General features: G+C 42.1%; 1 protein-coding gene and 1 long non-coding RNA gene across 2 annotated transcripts; both read left to right on the top strand.

The window, feature by feature from the left end:
• Positions 1–3,011: 3,011 nt before the first annotated feature.
• On the top strand, positions 3,012–12,704 carry LOC308679367 (glutathione S-transferase-like; the record flags this gene model as incomplete). The annotated part of the gene is made up of 4 exons (XM_081346977.1): positions 3,012–3,098; positions 3,837–3,884; positions 10,880–11,011; positions 12,039–12,704. 4 exons carry the CDS (start codon positions 3,012–3,014, stop codon positions 12,156–12,158), a joined length of 387 nt encoding a protein of 128 aa, XP_081203103.1. The 3' UTR covers positions 12,159–12,704.
• Positions 12,705–12,784: 80 nt separating this feature from the next.
• LOC308679368 lies at positions 12,785–21,880 on the top strand. The gene is made up of 3 exons (XR_014028761.1): positions 12,785–13,723; positions 20,294–20,443; positions 21,826–21,880. It is a non-coding gene; the product is annotated as an uncharacterized lncRNA (long non-coding RNA).
• The last annotated feature ends 5,364 nt before the right edge of the window (positions 21,881–27,244 follow it).

Here is a 27,244-nt window from a genome sequence, read left to right as displayed (position 1 = left end):
ACCCTAGAAAGAGTACAGAGAAGAGCAACAAAGATGATCAGGGGACTGGAGGCTAAAACATATAGGGAATGGTTGCGGGAATTGGGTATGTCTAGTTTAATGAAAAGAAGGGTGAGGGGTGACATGATAGCAGTGACCCAATATCTCAGGGGCTGCCACAAAAAAGAGGGAGTCAAGCTATTCTCCAAAGCATCTGAAAGCAGGACAAGAAGCAACGGATGGAAACTAACCTAGAACTAAGGAGAAATTTCCTGACAGTCAGAACAATTAATCAGTGGAATGAAATGTCTCCATAAGTTGTGGGTGCTCATCATGAGATTTGTATGGAATGTATAGGGTTTCCTGCCTGAGCAGAGGGTTGGGCTAGAAGACCTCCAAGGTCTCCTCAAATTCTGTTATTCTGTTATTTATTCCCAAACTTTGTTATAAATTACTTATCTTTTAACTCCAAGCTCAAAAATAATTTTCCTTTTCTACAAACATACACTTCATTTTTTGAAAACAAGTGTGTAAATGACAGTAAGCTAAGTTAAATTTAATGCTTGTTGAAGTGTGATGTAACATTTCTCCTGTCTATCATCAAAGAATTAACATGTACGCGGAAGGGACCATGGACCTGATGGGCCTTGTTTTGTACTACCCCTTTTCCTCACCTGAGCAAAAAGAGAAGCAACTTGCTGCCTTTATCGAAAAGGCCGTGACCAGGTACCTCCCAGTCTATGAAAAGGTAGGCCCATCCGTGTATTTGCTCTGGGAAGTCGGGGGGGAGGGAGAGGGAGGGGAAATTGGGTGGGGGTGGGGGGATGGGTTTTTATGTTTTTTATGTTTAAAATGTATTTGCAAAACTCTTCAATTTAAAAAAAAATATACCTTGGGAACTATTAGGAAGGAGCCGTCTTCACTCTCTTTCTCCCACACAAACCATCTAAACTGTGCTGTCTCTTGGACCTCTGGAATGCGCTCCCTCTCTCCTGGGAATCCAGACAACATTCCATCACAATTTTCCATTGATAAGCATTTTGTAAGATGCCTTTTTTGTTGATTCCCTCTAATACTTCTGAGGAGCTTATTGCTAAACTGAAAATCAAAGTAAAAAGGAAAGGGGCATCTTCAGGATTTTGAGAGCCTGCCCATCCTTGTCAGAAACCAGCCAGCATAGGACCCATCTCATGACATTTTGGTCAAGTGAGGAGGCTGCTCTGTGAAATGCGTTATTGTGGCTGGAGAAACAAACAGGCATTTGAGGCATGGAGCAAAACCCCAACACACTTGGTTACTTTTTTTTTTACTTTTTACTTGATTATTTTTCTTAATACTTTGGCCACATAATGAGAAGAGAGGACTCTTTGAAAAAGACCCTGATGTTGGGAAAGATTGAAGGCAAAAGGAGAAGGGGATGGAGATGTTTAGATGATGCAATGAACATGAACGTGGGCAAACTCTGGAGGCTTCGGAGGACAGGGGGGCCTGGCGTGCAAAGGTCCATGGGGTCATGAAGAACTGGACATGACTTAGCAACTGAACAATAGCAACAAAGGTCCTACACCAGGCAAACATTTTAAGCAAACTTCACCAAACTGACCCTTTGCCAGACAAAGGATCCTTTTATAGAAAGGGCTTTTCTCCATCTACCAGCCTATTGACTGAAGGAGGTTTAGAGGAGGTAGTACCAAAAAAAAATGCTATGTGCCTTACATACACCTGCCGAAACAGATGCATAACCAGCTGCATCATGCTCTGTGTGTGGGCCACTTTTTCCCAATATGGATTGACTTGAAAGCCAGCTGTTCTGCTGGGGAAAAGGCACTGAAATTCTTCTCTTGGCCACCAGTGAAGTTCCTCCTTCATCTGGGCTGCTTCTTATCTCTCTTCGGTCAGAAGGTGGAGCTTGGGAGCTTTCTATATTGAAGGTGCACAGAATACATTGCTTGCATTAAGAAGAGCCTGTGTTTACTGAGGTTTCTCAACGGGTCAGTATTCAAAGGTAGAAATGTGAGGAGAAGGTGGCGGCAGGGGCAATTCTGTAATCTTAAAGATGTTGCTATAAAATTGGTTTTTTGCTAAAACCAATGTATAAAAAAGCATTGTAAAATGTATATTGGTCTGCCTGAGTGTATCTGTATCTTCATAAGATTTATATTTATATTTATATATTTAATGTAGCAGGTGCCAGCTCCCCAAACCAAAACAGACAAAGGTGCTGGTGATGACCTATAAAGCCCTAAATGGCTTGGGTCCAGGATATCTGAGGGAACACCTGCTGCTGGCATCAAGTTCCCTTCGTCCAGTGCGCTCCCACAGGGAGGGCCTTCTCAGGGTGCCGCTGGTAAAAGAATGCCGGCGGATAACACCCAGGGGGAGGGCCTTCTCAGTGGGTGCGCCTGCCCTTTGGAACCAACTGCCCGTGGAGCTTAGGACTGCCCCCCGACCTTTGATCATTTCGCCGAGACCTGAAGACCTGGCTCTTCGAGCTTTCCGGCCCAGGCTGAGTTTTAATTGGGGTTTTAACTGGGGTTTTATATGTTTTATATTTTTTTCAGGGATTTAGTTTAACCTTTTTAATTGTTCTTAATTTTTGTATTGACGTTTTTTATGCCCTGTAAACCGCCCTGAGTCCTACGGGAAAGGGCGGTATATAAATTAAATTAAATTAAATTAAATTAAATTAAATTAAATTAAATTAAATTAAATTAAATTAAATTAAATTAAATTAAATTAAATTAAATTAAATTAAATTAAATTAAATTAAATTAAATTAAATTAAATTAAATAGAGTTATTTCTAAACCTGTTCCTTTATTGTTCCTCGTCTATAGACAAATATTGCCAAATTAAAGCAACTACTTGCATCATTAAAGGTATATTCTGAAAATTGCTAGGAGGTGTCTTAACTCTCTTTCTCAAAGTCAAACTATCTAAACTTCATTGTCTCTTATTCCTCTGGAATGCATTCCCTCGCTCCTGGGAATCCAGACCACATTCCACCACACAGGATAACAGTTTAGTAGAACCATGGCTGGAAAACCAAAGCTTCACTACTTCAAAGGAAGAGGGCGAATGGAAACCATAAGGTGGATGTTGGCTGCAGCTGGGATTGAGGTGAGTCTTCCAAACTCCTCTTAATTAATAATGTTTGTGTTGGAATCTATTGTTGCCAAGGTGGGTCCATTTTAATTCTCAAATAGAAATTTGTAATGAACAAACTTCATGATTCTGACATTGTGGAAATCCATATTTTTTTCCTAAAATGTATTAAGTGATTAACTTCCACTACTTTATCATCATTGTGTTTGTGTCTTATTTGTTGGGTTCCTACCTCATGTTAAACTATGTTTCCCTTTAGTCATGGTTTGACTTAACTATAGTTGGGTGGGTTGTCACAACTTAACTCAGTAAATCTAGGTCTCCAATTTCCTTTTGGAATATGGAGTTCCTTTTCTTACAAATCTCTGTCAAGGATGGTGGACATGGAGATGAATCTGCCACTTGCAATAATTTTGGAAGCCATAGAAATCTTTTGTCTTTTCTGTTTACTAGTTTGAAGAACAATTCATTGACTCAAAAGAAGCTCTACAAAAGTTAAAAAACGGTGAGCATATTACCTTGTGTTTGTGTGTGATATACAGCAAAACTGTCTCATAAGACTTTTGATCTAAATATTAAGCAAGTGACATCTTCTCAGAAGTATAGGTAAAATATTGAAATTCCAAGCATGCCCTGTAATGGAGGTGGGGAACAGTGGCCCCCTTTATGACTTGTGGACCAACTTCCAGAATTCCACAAGTCATAAAAAGGACATTGTTCCTCACTCCTGAACTGTAAAATTCACCTCTACAGACAATCCTGGAAAAAGCCTCCACCAGATATTTCCCAGCCTATGAAAAGGTAGGGAGCAAAAGGGAAGCTAAGGTGATGGACGTGGTTACTTCAGAAATGGAGCACAACAAGCAGCAGCAACAGCAAAACCCTACTCTCTCTTTCCAAACTGGTGTAGGCCAGTTGGATATGCTGGGAACTCTCCTCAGTGAGAGAACAATTCTGCCAACTTCCTCCGTATCTTCAGTAAATACTGTCCTCTGAAGGCATGGCAGAAATGTTCATTCAGAATCGCAGTTTACAAACCCATATCTATCTGACCTTACCCTCAGGCGGAAAGGACACTGCTCTCAGCAACAGCTTTTGAATATTATGAAACACAGCATGGGGTCAATGTTGGGTTTTAATTTACAATTAGATGTGTTTAACTGCCCAGTAGACAGAGAGATGCTTGTGGAACATTCTGTCAGAATAGCAATGAATACTAATCAACTTATTGTAAGATATCTTTCTCCTGATCAGGAAGGTTTACAATGATGGCTGGAGCAGGAAGTACAAAATCATGCATTGTTCCAAAATATATGGTCTGAGTATAATTTTGTATACTTTAATCTTAGCATGGCACCACTGAAACACACACAAAGATGCTCTACTTGTGCATCTTTTTATTCTCCAATTACCAAGAAAGGGAGACCATGGAATGATGAACCTAATTGTCCAGTTGCCTATGTGATATCAATTCCATGTGCTGCATGAGAGATCCTGGAAAATACTTATAAAAAAGAGGTTACTTAACATGACTTCTAAAACCAATACGGAAAATGTTCAAGCTCTTTTTTTTTATTAAAGAGTTTTACAAAAACAAGATTTTACAATACATCCCAAAATCCCACCCACCCCAAACCACCCCCTTCCCCCCCACTTCCCAGAGCTAAATACAGGGTATAGTTATAATAATCATATTCTAGCTAAAGATTATCCATAATATAAAATTAACCAAATTCATAATGTGCTTTAACTCCCCTTTAACATAAATACATACAAAGTACTAACACTAAAATTAATAACAATATCCCTCTAAAATCTACTCATAAGCTAAATGGAACTTTTTAGTCCCATATTTATTCTGAATATAATCTATCCATCTCCTCCAAACTGAAATATATCTTTCTTGTGAATGATCCTTCAAATAAGCAGAAATCTTAGACATTTCTGCAAGATTCGAAACTTTAAACACCCATTCTTCTATTGTAGGCAAACTATCCTTCTTCCAGTATTGTCCCACCAGTAACCGTGCTGCTGTTATCAAATTCAACATCAAGTTAGTTTCTTTAACATCACAATCTACAACAATTCCCAATAGAAACAATTGCAGAGAGAACTTTATCTTTCTCTTAAAAATCTTTTGAATGTTCCACCAAATTTTAACCCAAAAAGCTTTTATATTTCTGCAAGTCCACCACATATGAAAATAGGTGGCTTCTAAACTACCACATCTCCAACATTTAGACTGTAAGTTAGGATACATGTTAGACAACATTTTGGGATCCAGATACCATCTATAAAACATTTTATAAAAATTTTCTCTTAAATTTTGAGCCTGAGTAAATTTAACATTTCTAACCCAAATTACCTCCCAAGTATCCAGCGAAATTGGTTCCTGAATATTTTGTGCCCACTTTATCATACAATCTTTAACCAATTCCGTTTCCGAGTCCAGTTCGATTAAAACATTATATATCCTCTTTATATGTGCACGATTTAAATCTCTAATTTGTTTTACTAAATTTTCATCTATAATTGTGATGCCAACCTTCTGATCCAACTTCCACCTAGCTTTCAATTGAGTATATTGAAACCAAGAGTAACTTATGTTTTCTTGTCTTAACTCCTCTAATGATTTAAGTTGCCAATCATTCCCTTCCAATCTACGTAATTCCTTATAGGAAAACATATCCAAACCCACTCCCATAGATACACCTTCTATCGCTTGTCCAGGAATTCCCCAAATCGGTATTTTATAATTTAACTTATAATAATACTTTTTCCAGACACGCAACAAGGCACTTCTAAGAATATGAGATTTAAAAGCCCTATCCACCTTCTTATCATAAAGCAAATATGCATGCCACCCATATACCAAATCCCAACCCTCAAGGTGAAGTATTCTCTTATTAGTTAAGTTAAGCCAATCACTAACCCATGTCAAGGCCACCGCATCATAATACAGTTTCAAATTTGGTGCCTTGAGTCCCCCTCTTTCCCTAGCATCTTGTAAAATCTTAAATTTAACTCTTGGTTTTTTCCCCGCCCAAATAAATTTATTAATACCCTTCTGCCATTCATCAAGGTTGGCATCCTTTTTCAATATAGGTATCATTTGGAACAAAAAGAGAAATTTTGGCAGAACATTCATTTTAACAACTGCGATTCTTCCCAATAAAGATAATTGTAATTTTTTCCAATTATTTAAATCCCTTTGTACCTTCAACCATAATGTTTCATAATTATTCTTATATAATTTTACATTTGAAGCTGCAATATACACTCCTAAATACTTAACCTTTTTTACTATTTCAAAACCTGTTAGTTTAATTAACATTTCCCTTTCACTCATAGATATATTATTAGATAATATCTTAGTCTTATTACTATTTACCTTAAACCCAGAAACCTTACCATACTGAGTTATAATTTCCATCAAATCTATAACCGACTGTATCGGTTGAGATACTGTCACAACCAAGTCATCAGCAAAAGCTCTCAATCTATAATCATTCTGTTTTATTTTAATTCCCTTTATCATAGAGTACTCTCGAATTTTAATTAATAAAATCTCTAAAGTTAGAACAAACAATAATGGTGATAGGGGGCATCGCTGTCTTGTACCTTTTTCAATTTTAAACATCTCTGTTAGCCCCCCATTTATTATAATTTGTGCAGTTTGTTGTTGGTATATAGCTTTAATAGAATGTAGAAATCCTTCTCCAAAATTCATCTCCTCAACAACTCTCATTAAGAATTGCCAATTCAATTGATCAAAAGCTTTCTCTGAATCCAAAAATATCAATGCTGCAGGGACTTGGTTGTTCTTATCCAAATATTCAAGCAAATTTACAATTTGTCTTACATATTTCATATACCTTGCTGATATGAATCCTGATTGATCACTATGAATCAATTGTTTCAAAACTTGCATTAATCTATTAGCCAGTACTTTAGCAAAAATCTTATAATCTGTATTCAAAAGCGATATAGGTCTATAATTTTTAGGTTGAGTAAGGTCTTGATCCTCCTTTGGTATCAATGATACAAAAGCTGTCCTCCAAGATGGAGGAACTGCTCCTCCAGTCTGAATTTCATTAAACAAGATCTTTAAAGGTTCAATCATTTCAACCAACAACCTTTTATAATAAATTGCTGTTAATCCATCTGTTCCCGGGGCCTTGCCCACTTTCAACTGTTTAATAGCTAAAGAAATTTCCTCTGAAGTTATTAGGCGATTCATCTCAAGTTGTTCTTTTGAAAGTCTCGGAAAATGAGCTTCCTGTAAATACTTATCTATATCTAAAACTTGTATATTTTCTCTAGAATATAATTTCGAATAAAAATCTAAAAAACTCCTCTTAATCAGCTTTTTTGATAGACTTCTTTTCCATTATATTCTATTCTATCTATAGTACGTGACTTCTGTTTTTTCCTTAATTGGTAAGCCAACCACCTACCAGGCTTATTAGCATTACAAAAAGTGTTATGTCTAGCATAACGCAAATTAGTTGCTACTTGGTCAGCCAATAGCATACTAAATTGTTCTTTCAATAAATGTATCAAAATCCTTAAATTATTATCCAATGGATTCAAAATAAAATCTTTCTCTTTAGATTTAATCTCTTCCTCAAGATCTATACGTTTTTGCATTTGTTTACGCCTATAAGCATTATTCATATAAATCAAGACCCCTCTCATATAAGCTTTACTGGCATCCCAAACCATTCCCATCGATGTACCTTTATGCATATTCATAACAAAAAATTCTTTCACATGTTCTCTACATTTCTGCAAGAACACCTCATTTCTAAATAAATTTTCATTTAGTCTCCAGGATCTTCTACTACCATATTCAGCAAAAAACTCCAACCAAACAGGACTATGATCCAACAATGTCTTAGGAAAAATCTTAACGTTCTTAACCCTAGAGAAAAGATCAGTAGTAATTAAAATAAAGTCAATCCTAGCGAAAGATTTATGTCTATCCGAAAAAAAAGTAAAATCTCTGTCTTTCATATTCCTTTCCCGCCATACGTCTCTTAATTCCAGATCCTCCTTCAAATCAAAAAAAGCTTTAGGCAATTTTGAATTAGAAAAGTTTTTGAAGGATCCCTTCTTATCTTCAGATGGGTCCAAAACTCCATTCCAATCCCCCATCATAATAATAGATTTGTAATCCAATTCAATTATTCTCTGATATAAAAGTTTAAAGAATTTTTGCTGTTGTTGATTTGGAGCATATAATCCAACAAGAAGAGCTTTCTTTCCTTGTAGCATTAATTCAATACAAACATGTCTCCCTTGTTTGTCCGATTCAATTAATCTAGCCGAAAAATCTTTTCTTAAATAAATGACCACTCCAGCCTTCTTGTCCAGAGCAAAAGATGCAAAATGTGTTCCCAATCGGGAATTAGCCAGATACTTTTGGTCTTTTAATGCAATATGTGTCTCTTGTAAGCAAACAATGTCATTTTTATGTTGTTTCAAATAATAAAATACTTTCTTTCTTTTCTGTGGTGAATTTAAGCCATTAACATTCCATGTCAGGAACTTCACCATCTTTGGTGACCAGGAGCCTTTGGAACATAGCCTGAAGATCACCTGTTGCTCTCTTCGGACGTGCTCCTCCCACAGGCTCTGAAACAGCCGCATCTTGCGTAGTTGGACCAGATACAAGCTTCTTTTTTTGCTCTTTTTCCATACGCTTGTATGCAGCCCTAGTTATCCTCTGTTCTTTCGGGTCCTCCTTTAATGCCAAACTCTGCTCCATAATCTCAGCCTGCTGCATCTCCTGAAGAGGCAATGACATTGCCCCTTCACTCAATTGTTTATCTTCTTGTCTTGCTTCTGTTCTTTTAACTCGAGGAGACGGTGGTGAGCCTGCTTTAAGGACCTTAGTATAAAAATCCTTTGCTTTTAAAATTGTGTCCAACCTGCACCTCGTCCCTGCATAATTCACCACAATTCCATTGGGTATTTCCCATCTAAACTGAATTTGTCACTTCTTAAGCTCATCGGACAGAAAAGCGAAATCTTTCCTTTTTCTGAGAATTTTTGGAGGTATCTCCTTTAAAATTATAATATCTTGACCTGCAATTTGAAATCTTTCCCAATAGAAAGCCTGGATAATAGAATTTCTGGTTGATCTCCTGGAAAAGTAAATCACTACATCTCTAGGTAAATTTTTCTGCCTAGCAATCCAGGAATTAACCCTAAATGTCTTATCCATTTCTTTAAGTAATTCTTCAGGTTCACATTTCAAGACAGGAGCCACTGCTTGTGCTACTTCCCATTCCAAATCTTCTTTAGGATTCTCTTTAAGGCCTCTGATGCGCAATGCAAATTCCATATTTTTATATTGTGATATAGTAAGTTCATCTTCTGTTCTATCAACTTTAACCTCTACTCTGTCTATTTTCTGTTCAGTACTGATAATTTTATTTTCCAAATTCTCCACATACTCCATAACTGAATACACACGAATATCCAGGCGTTCGATATGTGCAGCCAAGCCCTGGAGTGCAAGCACTATATCCTCCCTCATTTGATTGTTTTGATTAACAAATTCTTCCTTTGTTTCCTTTATTTCTTGCTGTAATACTTGTGTTATTACTTGTGTTGACTGCATCACAACTTGCTGAATGTCTGCCAATGTAAATGCAGGAGGTGGGGGGGAAGGTGGTTGTACTGTAGGTTTCGTCAAAGTCTGCCCTGCGGCTTGTGGTAAAGGTGAAGAAATAATACTTTTAGAAATTGTAGGGTCTCCCCCACGCCTTGCAGCCATCTCTTAAGTTTCGATTTCCTCTTTCACCCAGCAGAATCAAAGTTCAAAAAGAAAAAAAAAGAAAGGAGAAGGGAGAAAAAATAAAAGTTTTTCTCCCAAAGTTCCTTATCCTTCAATAAAAAAAGAACAAACTTTCAAATACACAAAGTCCGGTACTGGATGGAATCAGTTGCAAATTATATCTCTTGCTATATTGCAAAATATAACAATTTTCAAAAACAGTCAATTCACACAAGAAAGAAACGTTCCAGCGCCATTTTTACTCCATTTCAGTCAGCTTAAAACTTGAAGAAGATAATGAATCTGAGTTAAAGTTAAAATCCAACTTGAAAATTCAAATCCTCCTGCTTTGCTCTGCCTGCTTCTCAAAGAAAAAAAATACAATCCCATCTAAGCAGCAGATGTAGTTGTCGCGTCTTGTTCCACTCCTTTGTGGAGTGAAAGCGTCCTGGGAGCGGAGAAAGCCTGGGATACGAGGGAACTCACTTCGTTAGCCCCCAGGCGTTGGGGGAATCACAGAGGAGCTCTACCTCTACCCAAACAGGCTCGCCTCTCCCTCTTCTCCCGAGGGAGAGACTTCAGCGGCACGGGACAGCTGATTTTCGCTGCCTCCGGGCGCTCTAACGCTTCCCAAGATCAGGCGGCTTCAGAAACGCCGCCATTTGGCGCGGCAGCGCTACCAGAAGTCAAATGTTCAAACTCTTTTATGAAACTTTTATGGGTACATAATAAGAGAGTTACAATTTGCTTTTCTCCCATTTTGCTTTTTTTCACATCATGCATTTGAGTTCCTGGAGGCCATAAAGAAGAGTAGAATTCCTCTAAGCTAGAGGTCCCCAACCTTTTCGGCACCAAGTTAACATTAAAGAAAAAAAATCCACTGACTCCCTGTAAAAGGATGGGACCTTCTCCAGTTGGCTAACTTGCAGGTCCTTCAAATACTGTAGTCCTTTTCAATATTGAATATGTATCTAAAATATAATAAGTCTTTAACATGTTTTATGCTCTGAAGGTGCTCAAAGATCATGGGCAAGTCTTCCTTGTGGGAAAAGAGTTTACCAGAGCAGACATTCAACTATTTGAAAGCATTTTGATGGTGGAAGAGTTGAAGGCAGATATTCTCTCAACATTTCCTCTATTAAAGGTAAGCAACTACTCTTGTAAGCAATAAAATAATAGAGGTAAGGAAGCAGTAAAAACATGCAGCACAACACCAAATCAAAATCCCATCAGTTCCCAAATCATGTTCTCCAATTGGTAATGACAGAAGTGCAAGGTAGTTTGCTGTACCAGGCATAATACGGTGGTGGTCATTTCAGCTGCCACTCAAAAACAATCTGCCAGTAATAATTATATCCTATAGTTAGTTCCCCTGGTATGTTGATACACATCAGGCCGATAGTGAAAGATAATGTGCAGTTATTCTGATACTAGACCCTAATTCAAATCTGGGTCTCTTTTTTTTCCAGTTACAGCAGCTTCTGCCCACGTACTAGTTTGAAAATATGCATATGTGGAATTCTAATTCTTTATAGTATTTACTAGCATTTTAATGCGTATCTTCAACCTTAATGGATACAGGCAATACGCATAGGCTAAAACATATGAAAAAATCTATTATTAGGTAAATGTTCCTAGACTCTTTAGGTGTTATGAACTATAATTTCCATCTTCCTTCAATGATGACATGTTGACTACAGCTGTTGGAATGTAAAGCAAATCTGAGTGCCAGGTTGGTGTATTGGTTAAAGCACCAGGCTAGAAACGAGGAGGCCACGAGTTCTATCCTGCTTTAGGTACGAAGCCAGATGGGTGACTTTGGGCTACCCAAAGCTCTAGAAACCAGGCAAGGCAAACCACTTCTGAAAACTCTGCCAAGAAAAACTGCAGATATTTCTCCGGGCAGTCACTAGGATTCAATGCTTACTCAAAACCACACACACAAAGCAAATCTTTTAACCATTTTTTTGTCATGGAAGCTTGTGTTGACAGATATGCCTCTTTTGATGATTACAGTTTGCAACCAAGATCAAAAGCAGCATTAAAATAAATGAGCTTTCAGAATATAATACTTGCAGGTTGTTCAGATGACAAAATGTCTATTTAGCCATGCCATTTTTTTAAAAAAAATGTAAAAATTCAACTTTTTTCATTTTTTCCTCTTTTTTTAGACTTTTAAAGGAAGACTAAGTAACATTCCCACAATTAAGAAATTTTTGCAGCCCGGCAGAGCACGAAAACCTCCAATGGATGAGAAAACGGCAGCTGAAGCAATAAAAATTTTCAATTAACGTTTGGCTAGGAATCTGGGATCACTCACTGCTGTAGATAGAAATGCTGATTTTAGATGAGGTAGTAACTGTACTTCAGGTGATTGTAAGGGAATATATATCTTTGCAGGTCTGTATTTCAGGATCAATCCACATAATTACAGTGGAAAGCTGAATGAGCAGTAGAAAGATCAAGCAGTAGAAAGATCAAGAAAGATCAAGAGAAGTAAAGATGAAATGGGTACAGTACAGCACCATTAAACTAACCTGAAATAAAATATTCCAAACCAATATTTATTTGATTATTTAATAGTGGTCACATCTCTTCAGAATTAAGCTATCAGTAATGTGTCTGAACTGATACATTTGACACAGTGAACATGAATTTGGGCAAACTCTGGGAGGCAGTGGAGAACTTGAGGGGAGGTTCATGGGGTTGCGAAGAGTCAGACATGACTTAGTGACTAAACAATATGTCTGATCTTCCATTAACACTTTAAGAAGACATTAGGTAGAGAGATGGGCGACATAAACATTTAATCAATTGGTCAAACAATCGATCAAGCAAGCAATATTATTTCTTAGTGATGGTTTCCATCAAACAGAGAGGATCAGGAACAGAAATTATCTGATTCGTTCAATTCTATGCTTTTATTTTATTTTTATTTAACTGAAGTTATCAAAAGATTTTATCTTATCTGTGAGAATCTACATACTGCTAAAACTCTTGTCATGATCTTTCACTGGATGAAACAGTGTATCATAGGGCAACCATTTTTGAACAAAGGTACCTTGGATGGGCTAACTTACAGAATATGTCCAAAATCTGGCACTCCTGATTTCTGAAGAAATGACATTTTGAAAAGTTGTGGCTGCTTCAGACCAACAGGTTCCTGCTGTGCTGCTTGGTTGCTGCAGTCATCTGACCTTCATTGTCAACATTTTGTGACAGTTTCCCAGCCAGTCTCACAATCCCTCGCTCCCTCCCTCTCCCACCCAGCAGCAACCACTTTCGTTCCTGCTGGGAAGGAAAGGGAAGGAGATTTCTGATGCTCCCTGTCAGTTTCCCACAAGGAAACTCAAATGGGGGATTGGAATTCAGAAGTCATTCCTGCTTTTTTGCTCTCCCTGTTGGGGATGAGTCTGTGTTGTCTGCATCTCAGACTGAAGTGCAAATGGTTCCTGTAGTTGGCAATGTTTTCTGGAAATCCGTTCATATTCCCGCACCATTTGAAGGCTGTTCATCCCAAAGTGCATAGCTAATTTTTATGGAGGTTCTCAGTCATCCAGGTTCTGGTTGTCCCAAAGGCATTTTTTCAAGAGGCAACTGGACATTCCTGTTCCTTGTTGCATAAGGATTACCCTCTTGAAATCTGAGAAGGCTCCAACTGAGCACTGCCCTTTCCTCCTTGCCAGAGCAAGGCTGAGCAAAAAAAAAAAAAAAAAAAGATTGGATTTCAAGTATTGGTGTGCCTCTCAGACTAACTTGCTTAGGAGCAGGCATTGTGCAAACGCTCCGAATAAGGTGGCAGACCTTCCGATAAAGGTCTCAACCAAGGGCCTTCAGCTGGATCCAAGATTTGGAGGTTAGTAAAGAAATCTGAGGTGAATTGATTCATACCCCTTGCTCCCTGCAAATGAAATACAATGAAAAGATGTTCATTCATATTCCTGAGTTAACTTAATACAAATTCAGTGTAAGCCAAATCAACTTGCAGCAGAGTTGGAACGAAGGAAAAATGGGGGCTTAGAAGCTAGTCTCATATTTATTTTATTTTGGAAAAGCGTTGCCTAATTTTAAAATCCAAACCAAGTGGGAAGTAAAGCAAATGGTACTGTATCAGCTTAAACCTTCATTTTTTATACTTTGTAATCTTGGCAATGTTGGTTAGAGAAAGGGAGACATGGACTAGGAAAGGAGAGGGGGGGAGAGAGAGATGAATTCCAATTGAAAAAGTAAGCAAAAGCAGACTTGGAAAGGGACAAAGGGCAGATCTGAAAGGCATTAAAGCTTTCTTAATATCTGAAAATTGGCTGGAGGAGGAGGAGGAGATGGCTGTGTGAAATACATTTGGCAAGCAATTTTTGGATTTTTAAAATAAAAGAGTCCTACGAGACAAGCTGTCTGGGAACTGACACAAATTATTGATTAATTAATTGAGAAGTGTAAAAAAAAGGCTATCTGATGAAGGAGCTTGCTGGCACAACACAAATTTACCTGACTGAAATTTGTGGTAATTGCTGTTCGCTGCCAAGACTCTGTAAGCAGCCATATGGATTTTAGAAACAACTGAAGGGTGGTGAAACTATACTTTGTGGCAGATACCAGTTTAACAGATGAAGCTCTGGCAAATCTAAGGGAAAGCTTTTAATGCTGTGGTGGGATTCAAATATATGTGAACTACCGGTTCTCTGCGTGGATGCCGCTTCCGGAAGTCCGTTCTGGGCCTGGGCAACAAAAAATGAGCTACTGGTTCTGCTGAACTGGTGCGAACCGGCTGAATCCCACCACTGTTTTGATGCCTTCATTCTGACAGACTGCTAACAACCTCTTCACTGAAAACTCTTTTCAGACAGAAGAGAAGAGGAGGAGCAGGATTCTTCTAAGTCAGGGGTCGGCAACCGGAAAAACAAAAAGAGCCACTCAGAACCGGTTCCATCACACAAACAAAAAAGTGGGAGCCGCAAAAAGTGCGTGCGCGTGCGTCCACACATGCATGTGCGCAAAAAACATTTTGCGCATGCGCAAAAAACATGGGAGGCACCTGCGCGGCAACGGGTCTTCCCTTTGGAGAGGTGCGCGGGCACCTCCGCCCGAACGGAGTTCTCGGCACTAGTGGCTTTTGTAAAGCAGGAATTGCTTCCAGCGGAGTCTTTTCCCTCTATTTTTTTTTACAATAAGTTTCTCCTCCCTCTCCCCTCCCTCAAAAATAGAGGGACCTGGTCCAAAGCGCTAATTAGAAACATCATTTGAGCAATAAACCTAAACACTTTCGAGCAAATAATACCTGCAGAAAAGAGAGGGAGCGAGCCAGGAAGCTTGTCCTCGCCTACAGCGGCCTGGCCCCGGTGGCTTTTAAAAGCCCGGGGCCTCGCTGGGAACGGAATTTTTAAGGGAGGGCTGTGAGAGGGAAAATGGAGGATTTTCACCTGGAGGTTGCGGGGGATCTGGCAGCTTTCCAAACGCGGCGCCATTGTCCGTTCAGAAGGAGGTGCGCACGCAGCTCTCCAAAGGTTTGGAGAGCTGCGCGTGCAGGTCTCCTGTGCGTGCAGCTCTCCAAACCTTTGGAGAGCTGCGCGCGCACCTCTGCCCAAACAGCGGTTTGGAGACCTGCTGGTGCCGGTTTAGAAAGCTGCTGCGGGCCGCTGCAGCTTTCTAAACCGGCACCAGCAGGTCTCCAAACCGCACCTCCGCTCGAACACCAGCAGGTCTCCAAACGGGTGTTCGGGCGGAGGTGCGCGTGCACCTCTCCAAAGGTTTGGAGAGGTGCGCGCGCAGGTGCGCAGCTCTCCAAACCTTTGGAGAGCTGCGCGCGCACCTCCGCCTGAACAGCAGTTTGGAGACCTGCTGGTGCCGGTTTAGAAAGCTGCTGCGGGCCGCGGCAGCTCTCCAAACCTTTGGAGTGGTGCGCGCGCACCTCCTCCCGTTCGGAGTGGTGCACGTGCACCTCCGCCCATTCAGAGAGGTGCGCGTGCACCAGGCGACTGGGAGCCGCAGGAGACGGCTCAAAGAGCTGAATGCGGCTCCGGAGCTGCGGGTTGCCGACCCGTGTTCTAAGTCAATCTGCAGAAGGCAGGGCTGTGAGGCCTTCTTCATATCGCTATATGTTACCCTTTGCAGTCTGATGTGCAGTGAACTGTTCAAAGTCCATATCCAGGCTGGTTAATTGGTTAACTGATTGCAAAAAGTCAACCAGATGTACCAGATGACACGGACTGTCCTTTGGAAGAGGGTGGACAGCTGGAAACCTCTAGGTTAAACCCTTTTTTTGCTAATGCAATACTTTAAACATTGACTTAGGAGGGATTTCCATTTGTAGTGTACTTTTGCCAGCAGGAGAATTTAACTCTTGGCTCATCTCTTTCCATTCATTCTTTTAAAAAAGACTCTACAAGAAACTGCAAGACAGACCAGCAAGTCTTTTTAAACCTTTCCCTTTCTTTCCCCTTTGATTTCTTATCAGTTCCATTCCTAGTAGCCACTGGGAGTGGCTTGTTAATGCTCCTACACAGGTAGCCCTTGACCTACGACCACAACTGAGCCCATGTTTTCTGTTGCTAAGTGAGACAATTGCCAAGACAGTTTTGCCCCATTTTATGACCTTTCTTGCAACAGCTGTTAAGTGAATCACTGCATTTGTAAAGTTAGTAATAATGATTGTTAAGTGAATCTGGCTTCTCCATTGACTTTGCTTGGCAGAAGCTCACAAAAGGCGATCATCCTAAATCTGAGTCAGTTGCCAAACGTCTGAATTTTGATCACAAGACTATGGGGCTGTTGCAATGGTTTTGCAGCTTATGAAAAATGGTCCTAGGTCACTTTTTCCAGTGCTGTTGTAACTCTGAGTGGTCACTAAATGAATGGTAGTCAAGGACTACCTGTAAAAGACACACACAGGCACACACACTGGCCAGTTGCGCTGTTATGCACTGTTATATATGAATCTAATGTTTACACTCTAAAAAAATTAACCACATGTGGAATTTTTCTGGACAATGCTGGGGGAGATTAAATTTTCTCTGTTCCCCTGAAGCTACTTCAGGCCTCTTCAGGGGTCACAGTCAATATTTTAGTCATCCTGTTGCTGTTTATTCCAAAAAAAGAGGGAGGGGTGTTTGTCTTTTTCTTTTGTCTTTTTCTTTTCCTTAAATATTTTAGAACTTTTTCCCCCCGCTAAGGATTGAACGCATCCAGTGCATGCTATCAGACTTGTCCATTGTAACATTCTTAATAGCTGAATAGCTGCTAAGATCCATTTTCCCAAAGTGATTAAGAAATGAGATTGGCAGTGTGCCTATGAGGGATACATTGCCATTCTGAGCTTGATGGAATTTGCTCAACTCTGAGGTATTCACCTCACAATCTGACTGCAGAAACCTCAATTCCTGCTGCTTATTCATGAGGAGAAGCTATCCAGAATGCAAGTGGGCAATCTCACACCCTCCTTTATCCAGATAATCTCCTTTATCTGGATTGGCCAGTCAGAAAGCGCCATCTAGGCACTGATCACGTGTCTCCACTCCTTTGAAGATGTTTACTTCACCATGTATCCTACTGGAAGCAGGATGAATTCCTGAACTGTTAGTTTGGAATCTTTAAGCAGGTCATCAAACATTCACAAGGGATAATTTGGAACTCGGCTTTTCTTACAGCCTGATGAACTGTCAGCCCTTCATAATTAGTGGTCTCAATATGGCATTCAGATCCCAGATATGTTTCCCAAATGGGCATGGATGGATGGGTGATGGCCTGGGTGGGCTCCTCCGGTGAACTTCCACCCAGTGGCTATACCCATTATCAAATGTCTCTCTGATTGGCAAAATCATTTTGCATTTGTTGGGTATATGGTGAAAAAGATGCCTTTCAAGTAACACGATTGTTAAGTGAATCTGGCTTCCCCATTGACTTTGCTTGTCAGAAGGTTGCAAAAGGTGATCACATGACTTGGAACACTGCAACCATTATAAATATGAGTCTGTTGCCAAACATCCAAATTTTGATCACATAAACAGTCACTAAATGAACTGTTGTAAGAGGACACCCACCTGTACTGTCTTCAATCTCTTTTTCCTTTGTGTGCATGACAATGGGCGGTAACGTGGACTCTCCTAATTGATCATAGGCATAATTGTGTGCCCTCCACATGCATTTCTTAAACTGAGAGATTATTAGACTTCCTTTAGTATTTGGTTGTGTGATTTTAAAAAAATTGCTTCTTGGTTCATCCACATCAAGCAGTTCTTTGAAGAGCAAGAATACAACTCTACTGCTTTTTCTGATTAATTGGCAACTCTATAATTGATTAGTTAGCCTCACCAGGCATTTAAGTCATCTTGGCTTATCTAGAAAGCTAAATAGAGAAAACAATGGTTTGTGCTTCAGTCAGAGACCACTTTGGAAGATCTGTGCATGAGGGCTTGAAATTATATTCTGGAAGAAAGAAATAGCAGGCCATTTTTGTATTATTATTTATTTACTAAATTTATTTGCACCCTGTCAACCAACTCTGAGCAGCTTATAGTATCATAAATAACAATAAAGACAATTAAAAGTTATAAATATTAAAATGTTAAGCATTAAAGCATTAACATCAATAAAGAGCTAGATGAAAGGATCCAAGTGCGCAAACAGGGTGGAGATAGGGTTTTATCTAATCTCTAGAAAGGGCCCCAAGTCAGTTAGCAGAGCCAACTTTTAATCAAGACAACTGTGTGAATGTAATTTGTCAGGACTGGAGCTAAGCCGGGCCCAAAGGCTGGTGAATATATATATATATATATATATATATATATATATATATATATATATATATATATATATATATATATATATATATATATATATATATATATATATATATATATATATATATATATATATATATATATATATATATATATATATATATATATATATATATATATATATATATATATATATATATATATATATATATATATATATATATATATATATATATATATATATATATATATATATATATATATATATATATATATATATATATATATATTCCTCTATCAGCTGCATGAAATTCAACTGATACATCTTTTCCTTTATTCCTGCTGCATGATCTATCTGTGGCATAGCTGGGAATGACCCTGATAGTGGCCTTCTTTCGCCAGCTCTAAACGCAGTTAATCATTTGCTCTGTCAGGGTTTTTTTTCTTTTTACATTGTTGCAAAATTTAGTTCACAAGTTAATTCTGATCCCTTTCTCCTTGAAGACTGAGATGGTATGACTAAGCATATTTTCAAAACTGGCTTAAATCCGCCTGCTCCCCTTCCCCCTCCCAAAAGGAGCTGTTGTATAAAAGCAGGCAGGACTTCAGACTCCTTGCTGATTTGGGGGGTCATTTTTCAGAGCAATTACCCAGCAGAGAAGTTACACCTGGTGAGTGCTTTTGATTGCTTCTTCTGGCAATTACACTGCCTGCTACAATAAGTAGAGTTATCTACCTGGACATTTGTGCTGGACTCATCTGGCAGTGACTGCAGATAAATTCATGCCCTGCAACGTATAGTATTACATTGTAAGGGAATGAACAACAATTGCTTAAAGATTTGAAGCAGTCTGGAGTTTGTGAATTTGGGGGGGGGATATATCTAAGCAGAAACAGATTGCTTTGAGATGGATGAGATATGCTGGTTTAAAATTGAGCCATAACGGAGCCATAATTGGAGTTGAAGGTTTCTTAACTCTCAGGCTAGATGCTGATACTTCAAAGAGTAGCTTTGGCTTTTCAAAAGTCATCTTCTCAAATGGGGTATAGGTTTTTTTTTTAAAGCAAGGTTTCTCCATTGTTGAATAGAGGCTGGCTAGTAGAAAGTTATAGGGACACGGTGGCTCAGTGGGTTAGGATGCTGAGCTTGTCGATCAGAAGGTTGGCAGTTTGGCGGGTTGAATCCCGAGTGCCGCGTAGCAGAGTGAGTGCCTGTTACTCATCCCAGCTTCTGGCAACCTAGCAGTTTGAAAGCACGTAAAAATGCAAGTAGAAAAATAGGGACCACTACGGTGGGAAGGTAACAGCATTCCATGCGCCTTTGGCGTCTAGTCATGCCGGCCACATGACCACGGAGACGTCCCTCAGACAAGCGCTGGCTCTTCGGCTTTGAAACGGAGATGAGCACCGGCCCCTAGAGTTGGAAACGACTAGCATGCATGTGCGGGGGAACCTTTACCTTTACTAGTAGAAAGTTAAGAATACAAAGTTTTCCAGCTAGTGGTAACACTGAAGAAAATTAGATCTATTGAATTGTTTAAGATGGGAGCCCAACCATTAAGTGACGGCCCGGTCTTCTTCTTGAAGACCAGTATATGCTCAGTATATGCTATGGACTGTGTTTCATTGCTTCTGTGGCAAAAGCAGTTACTTCTGGATTCATGAGGGTTCCTCTTCCACTTCTGTTTTAGGACATCCACAAAGTCCATCTTCCTACTCTGCTGTGCTTGAGAGTCTGAAGAATTTCCGAAAAGATGGCAGGGAAACCCAAACTGCACTACACTCGAGGAAGAGGAAAAATGGAATCTATCCGTTGGTTACTTGCAGCAGCTGGAGTTGAGGTCTGTTTTATCCTGCTTGTTGCAAGCCTACGGCACACAATTCAGCCAGCGCTCTGGCTGGCATCTCAAAATGATCTTCTAATAACAGCATCAGAGAGTGAGCAATGATTCACCCTTCCAACAGGTTCTTCACAAAATGGATGGGTTGATACACCCGCAGGTGGAAGAATCAAAGCATTCAAAGAATATTTTTTTCCCCTTGGGAGACAGGGCTCCCTTTCTTTTCTCTTGCGAAACAGATTTTTTAAAGTCTTAGAGAGGCTCTGGGTTGGTGAATTTAATGCACTTGAAGTGCAAAAAAAGAAAAAGAGGGAGAGCTGATATTCCAAATACAAGTTTTGGAAGGATTGATATACCCGTTTGGACAATGAAATCAGAATCCAAGAGGGGGATTAGAGTGGTTTCCAATCGAAGCCATGTTTTGCAATGGAATTAAAATCACAAAGCTTTTCAGGTAATATGCTTGTAAAGCCTTTTGCTGTGCTTAGCTGGCCTTGCTTGATTGCAAAAAGCTAAGCAGACTTGATTTGATTAGAATTTGGATCAAAGGGCACATGGCTTAGGCCCGGGATACTTGCAAGACCACCTGCTGCCATTGTCAACCTCCCATCGCCCGGTTCGCTCCCACAGAGTCGGCCTCCTCAGGGTTCCGTCGGCTAAGCAATGCTGGCTGGTGACCCCCAGGGGGAGAGCCTTCTCTGTGGGTGCGCTGACCCTCTGGAATGAGTTGCCTCTGGAGCTGCAGATGGTCCCCGACCTTTGGTCCTTCCGCCATGATCTGAAGACATGGATGTTCCAACAATCGGGCCTGGACTGACTATAGTTTTAAATTTGGTTTTATTGGGTTAATTGTTATGTAATTATTACATTTATGGTTTAATTCTTGTTTAAATTTTGTATTTTATGTTTTTTAACTTTGTATTGTTGTGAGCCGCCCTGAATCCTTAGGGAGAAGGGCGGCATATAAATTTAATAAGTTCAATTCAATTCAATTCACTAGGAATGTTCATGACCATATGCTAGATGAGGAAATTGAAGAAAATATTCCTGAACAAGGAAAGCAAATTGTGGTCATGAAAATTGCAAGGCTGAAATGATAGGTACTGAGATCACCTTAAAGGATTTGTGACCTTCTGGAGCTGGAGCTATGGCAACCTCTTTGCAAATGCACAAGGTTCTTTCAACAGCCATTGTGCAAAGGCACCTATTGCTTCTTCACAAAAAATTTGAATCAGCCTCTACCCCCAAATAGGAAGCTTCTGTTGCATTGGCTTTTTTTTTTCTTAACATGTTTAAAAAAAACGTGCCAAGCGTGAGCTAATTTCTCTAAAATGATCTTATAAAATGAGGAAAAAGCATTTCATTTTGTTTCTGCATTGCAGTTTGAAGAACAATTTTTAGAAACAAATGAAGATTTGGAGAAGTTGCGCAGTGGTGAGTTGGATGCAAATTTTCAATAAATTTATTATCCATTTTTATGATGAGATCAGGGCAGGAGTTTATAGGCAGTGTAAGGTACACACCTGTCCGGCCACCTGATTGGCCCAGCCGCACGGCGGGAATTCCTGGACACCGGGTTGGGTGACCAGGGGCAGCGCGGGAAACCTGAGGCTGCGGGTTGGACAGCGCCGGGCACGCCGGGCATATAAATACCAGCGACGGGGCAGGTAGGGCCAGTTTGGCCACGTGTACCTGAATAAACAAGTTAACAGCAGTCCGTCTCAGCGTGTTCACTCGCCCAACCGACCGGACACAACAGTGGCGACGAAGGTGGGATCGGCAGCGGCAGAGACAGAGCGCGAGACGAGCAGACGCGGAGCGGGAAATTCAAAGAGACGTCAGTAGCGAAAACCCTGAACCAGCGGAAGAGAATGGCGCAAGTCGGCTCAATCCAGGAATTCGACTCCCAGTACCCAGAGGACTGGGAGGAATACGTGGGACAGGTCGAGGGGTACATGCTGGTGAACAGAATCACGGACGATCGGAAGAAAGCCGCCGCGTTGCTAATGATTAGCGGGACGCCGGTCTACCGGGTCGCCGTGGGATTATGCCAGCCAGCAGCGGTAGCCAGCGTCTCTTATGCCGAACTCCTGGGAAAACTGCGTGAGCATTTCACCCCGAAAAGATCCGAACTGTTCTGGAGGAGGATCTTCGAAAAACGGAACCAGAAACCGGGGGAATCAATAACACAGTTCGTGGCAGCAGTGAGAGAAGCCGTGCTCCGCTGCAAATATGATAACTTGGAGGTGCGCATTCGGGACCGAATGGTTCTGGGCTTACGCGATGAACAACTCCAGAACAGAATCATATCCAAGCCCACGGGGAACTTACAAGAAGTCCTCGATGAGCTGCTCACCTACGAGAGCACCGGGCAACACGACCCCCCCCACAATAGCAATGGCGCGACCGGATCCATCCACCAAGAGTGCCTTGTGGACGGTGGGGTGGAGGACTACCCATGGGAGACAGACATCAATGAAGTCACCCGCCGGTTCAATAAAGCCACAGTGAAACCCCAGCGAGCGGACGACAGCGAGCGGAACAGGAGGCCACCTCCCCCGCCAGCAAGACCACCGAGGGAAGGCCCGAACAGACACAGGGACTCTGAACCCAAGTGCGGTAGCTGCGGCGGCAACCATCCCCACGCAAGTTGCCGGTTTAGGAACGCCAAATGCAGGAATTGCGGAAAAACCGGCCACATTCAGAGCATCTGCAGGAGCAAGCCGAGGGAGAACCTGAACTACATTGATGCCTGGGCCGCAGGTAAGGTAACCCCCCAAAACGGTGGCAAAGGGCCCCTTAGGCCACGCACACACACACAGGACCGGGGGGGCAAGGGCCATCAACCAAGTGCTTAGGCCCAAACTACAAGTCGAGGTCCAGTTACAGGACACCCCCTGCAAAATGGAGGTAGATTCGGGAGCGGCAGTGTCTATAATCTCCAGAGAGACACTGGCTTGCATCAAGGCCAACAGCGGGCGCCGGGTCCCCATCAAACAATCACACATACAACTGGCAGACTTCCAAAAATCACCCATCAAAGTTTGCGGGTCCATCACGATAGACGTCGGTTTCAAGGGGTTCAAAGGACCCCTCGAACTTCTAGTTACAGAGGGCCGGAGGACCAGCCTAATCGGCCTCAACTGGTTCGAACCGCTAGGCATATGGGTCGGGGGAATAAACTCCATCCAAACACAAACCCTGCAGGCCGTCTGCGACAAATACGTGGACGTTTTCGATGGCACCTTAGGGAAGTACAAGGGGCCACCAATCAGTTTTAAACTAGACCCCACAGTACAGCCCATTCGAATTAAGGCCAGGTGAGTGCCATTCGCACTCAAGCAAAAGATAGAAGCCGAATTAGACAAACTAGTAGGCCAGGGGGTGCTAGAACCGGTAGACGGGGGCCCCTGGGAAACGCCTATCGTCACCCCCCTTAAACCCAACGGGGATGTGAGAATTTGCGCGGACTATAAAGCCACGCTTAACCGCGGATTAAAGCAGCATGCTTACCCGGTCCCAACGGTGAAGCAAGTCCTCACTACCATCCAGGACGGCGCCATCTTTGCTAAACTCGATTTGGCGCAGGCGTATTTGCAACTCACAGTCACCAGGGAAGCGGCAGACGCTCAGACGATTGTTACCCACAAGGGGGCGTTCCGAGTCAACAGGCTGCAATTTGGGATAGCTACAGGCCCAGGTATCTTCCAAGAAGTGATGGAGAAGACACTAAAAGGTATACCTGGGGTGTGCCCCTATTTTGATGACGTGCTTATTGCAGGAAAAAATGAGGGGACACTAGCTGAAAGGTTAGAAAGGGTCCTAGAAAGATTTAGGAAGGCTGGGCTCAAACTAAAGAAAGGGAAGTGCTCCATAGGAGTAGCTTCCACTGAGTTTTTGGGATACAGGATAGATGCACAGGGCATACATCCCACAGAGGGGAAGATAAAAGCAATCAAGGCAGCCCCAGAACCAAAAAACAAGGCAGAATTACAGGCATTCTTAGGCCTGATAAATTTTTATCACACATTCATCCCCCTTAAGGCTACCATAGCTGAACCACTACACAGGCTTTTGGACAGCAAAACACCATGGCACTGGCAGGAACAACATAAAAAAAGCTTCCAAACCCTTAAGGACATACTAGCCAGCAAACCTGCGGTGACACACTTCATTGAAGGGAAGCCAATCTGTTTAGCATGTGATGCTTCACTATATGGAGTAGGAGCAGTGATCAGCCATTGGGATGGCAACGGGCATCAAAGGCCCATAGCATATTATTCCAGAACACTAACCAAGGCTGAGCGCAACTATGCCCAAATAGATCGGGAGGCACTGGCAATAGTGGCAGGGGTAAGGAAATTCCACGATTACCTATACGGTAGGGAATTCACAATACTCACTGACCACAAACCCCTCCTAGGGCTATTCACCACGGACAAACAAACCCTGCAAATAATGTCACCTAGGATGCTGAGGTGGTCCATATTTCTGTCAGCCTACACATTTTCCTTACAATACAGACCTGGGAAGGACATGGGCCACGCGGATGCACTAAGCAGATTACCACTACCAGACACTGACACTGACCCAGCTCCAGCTAGCCAGATCCTAACAATAGAAGAGCTACCAGAATGCCCAGTGACGGCCAAGGACATCGCCATAGCCACCAGTAGGGACCCGGTGCTAAGCAGGGTGGTGACATGGGTCCTAGGTGGGTGGAACCAAGGGAGCCAGGAACCACAGTTTCAAGCTTATCTAAGGAGGAGGGACGAAATATCAACTCACAGAGGGTGTCTCTTGTGGGGGAGCAGGGTAATAATCTCAGAGGAGCTAAGGGAAAGAGTTATCTGTGACTTACATGAGGGACACCAGGGGATAGTACGCATGAAAGCCCTGGCCAGGAGTCACCTTTGGTGGCCAGGGCTAGACAAGGCCATTGAAGAGAGGGTAGCGGGATGTTACCTTTGCCAGAAGTCTAGGCCAGAACAAGCCCATGCACCGGTCCATAGGTGGGAGGCCACACACAACCCATGGTCACGCATACATATCGATTACGCTGGGCCCTTTCAGGGCAAAACATTCCTCATAGTAGTAGACAGCTACTCCCGGTGGTTAGAGGTAGTGCCAGTCAAACACACAACTTCAGCAAAAACCATACAGGTTCTGAGGGACTCTTTGCCACCCATGGGTTACCTGACGTGATTGTGTCTGACAATGGGCCCCAATTCACATCCAATGAATTTCAGGACTTCCTCAAGGCCAACTGGATTAGGCACACGACGTCGGCTCCCTTCCACCCATCCAGCAACGGCTTAGCAGAAAGGAACGTAAGGACCACAAAAGACGCACTACGCCGAATCATCACCGGTGATTGGCCCCAGAGACTGGCTCAGTTCCTACTGGCACAACACACCACCCCGTGCACAGCTACTGGAAAGAGCCTGGCAGAAATGAGGTGGGGCAAGAAGCTCACGACCAAACTTGACAGGCTCCATCCCAACAGGACAACAGCAGAGGTGGAACAAGAATGCACAGCCCGGACTCTGGACATTGGGGACCTAGTGTGGGCCAGGAACTACAGCCAAGGGGACAAGTGGTTGCCGGGGGTAGTGGTGGACAAGCTAGGTCCGCTATCTTACATCATTGAGGGGGAAGGGGAACGCCAGGTCAGGAGACACATAGACCAACTAAGGAAAAGGGCCCCAGAAATCACCCCACATAAGCAGACCCAGCATCCACCTAACACCGCTCACGGGGGAATAGCCTCACTCCCATTCACCCCACACCAGGCCAACACAGGACCCACATCCAGGACGTCGGGGACAGGGGGAGTCAGGGATGTCACAACCGAGCCAGGGACACCTGAGGCCAACACCAACGGGGGGGAAGGGGAGCACACGGAATCCTTACTGCCAACGGGGCTGGATCAGGGCAGGGACCAGTTAGGGGCGTCCGAACCAACCCAGGAAGGGGGGGCTGAGCCAGCCAGACAAATGGGGAGATACCCTACCAGGGTGCACAAGGCCCCAGCTTACTTAAAAGACTACATAAGACAATAACAGCTTCAATTGGGGGGAAAGGGGTGTAAGGTACACACCTGTCCGGCCACCTGATTGGCCCAGCCGCGCTGCGGGAATTCCTGGACACCGGGTTGGGTGACCAGGGGCAGTGCGGGAAACCTGAGGCTGCGGGTTGGACAGCGCCGGGCACGCCGGGCATATAAATACCAGCGACGGGGCAGGTAGGGCCAGTTCGGCCACGTGTACCTGAATAAACAAGTTAACAGCAGTCCGTCTCAGCGTGTTCACTCGCCCAACTGACCGGACACAACAGGCACCCTGCTTTGAGGTGAATTGAATGGCACCATCTGAATTGCAAAGATTTATTGGGAGTTTGGTCAGTTGACAGCTTGAGTGTTTCTGGATCTACTACTACTATTACTACTACTACTACTACTACTACTACTACTACTACTACTACTTAGCCCCAAGGAGGACTCTATATATCTTATCTGTACACTTGGATCATCAGTGTGGATCATCAATGTGAATGATTTGGTGGCTCTCAGAAAAAGAGCCCTTCCTATGATGAGCTTGATTAGATTTCCTCAGCCAGCAAAATTGTTCGTAAAATTGCTGGGAGTTGAAGCCCAGAAATTAATTCATATTAATTAAATTTTATCCTGGTTATACACGGATGTTGTTCTGGTAAGGTGTGCTGCCTATCCTGAGGCTATAATCCTTGCATTTTTAACTTGTGGGGTTTTTTTAAATTGTAGAGCATATTAAATAGCCAGTC

This window comes from Vipera berus, assembly GCF_964194415.1.
Source record: "Vipera berus genome assembly, contig: HAP1_SCAFFOLD_314, whole genome shotgun sequence".
Classification (NCBI taxonomy): Eukaryota; Metazoa; Chordata; class Lepidosauria; order Squamata; family Viperidae; genus Vipera; species Vipera berus.
The sequence above is the reverse complement of the archived record's forward strand: the minus strand, read 5'-3'. Positions and strand labels throughout refer to the sequence as shown.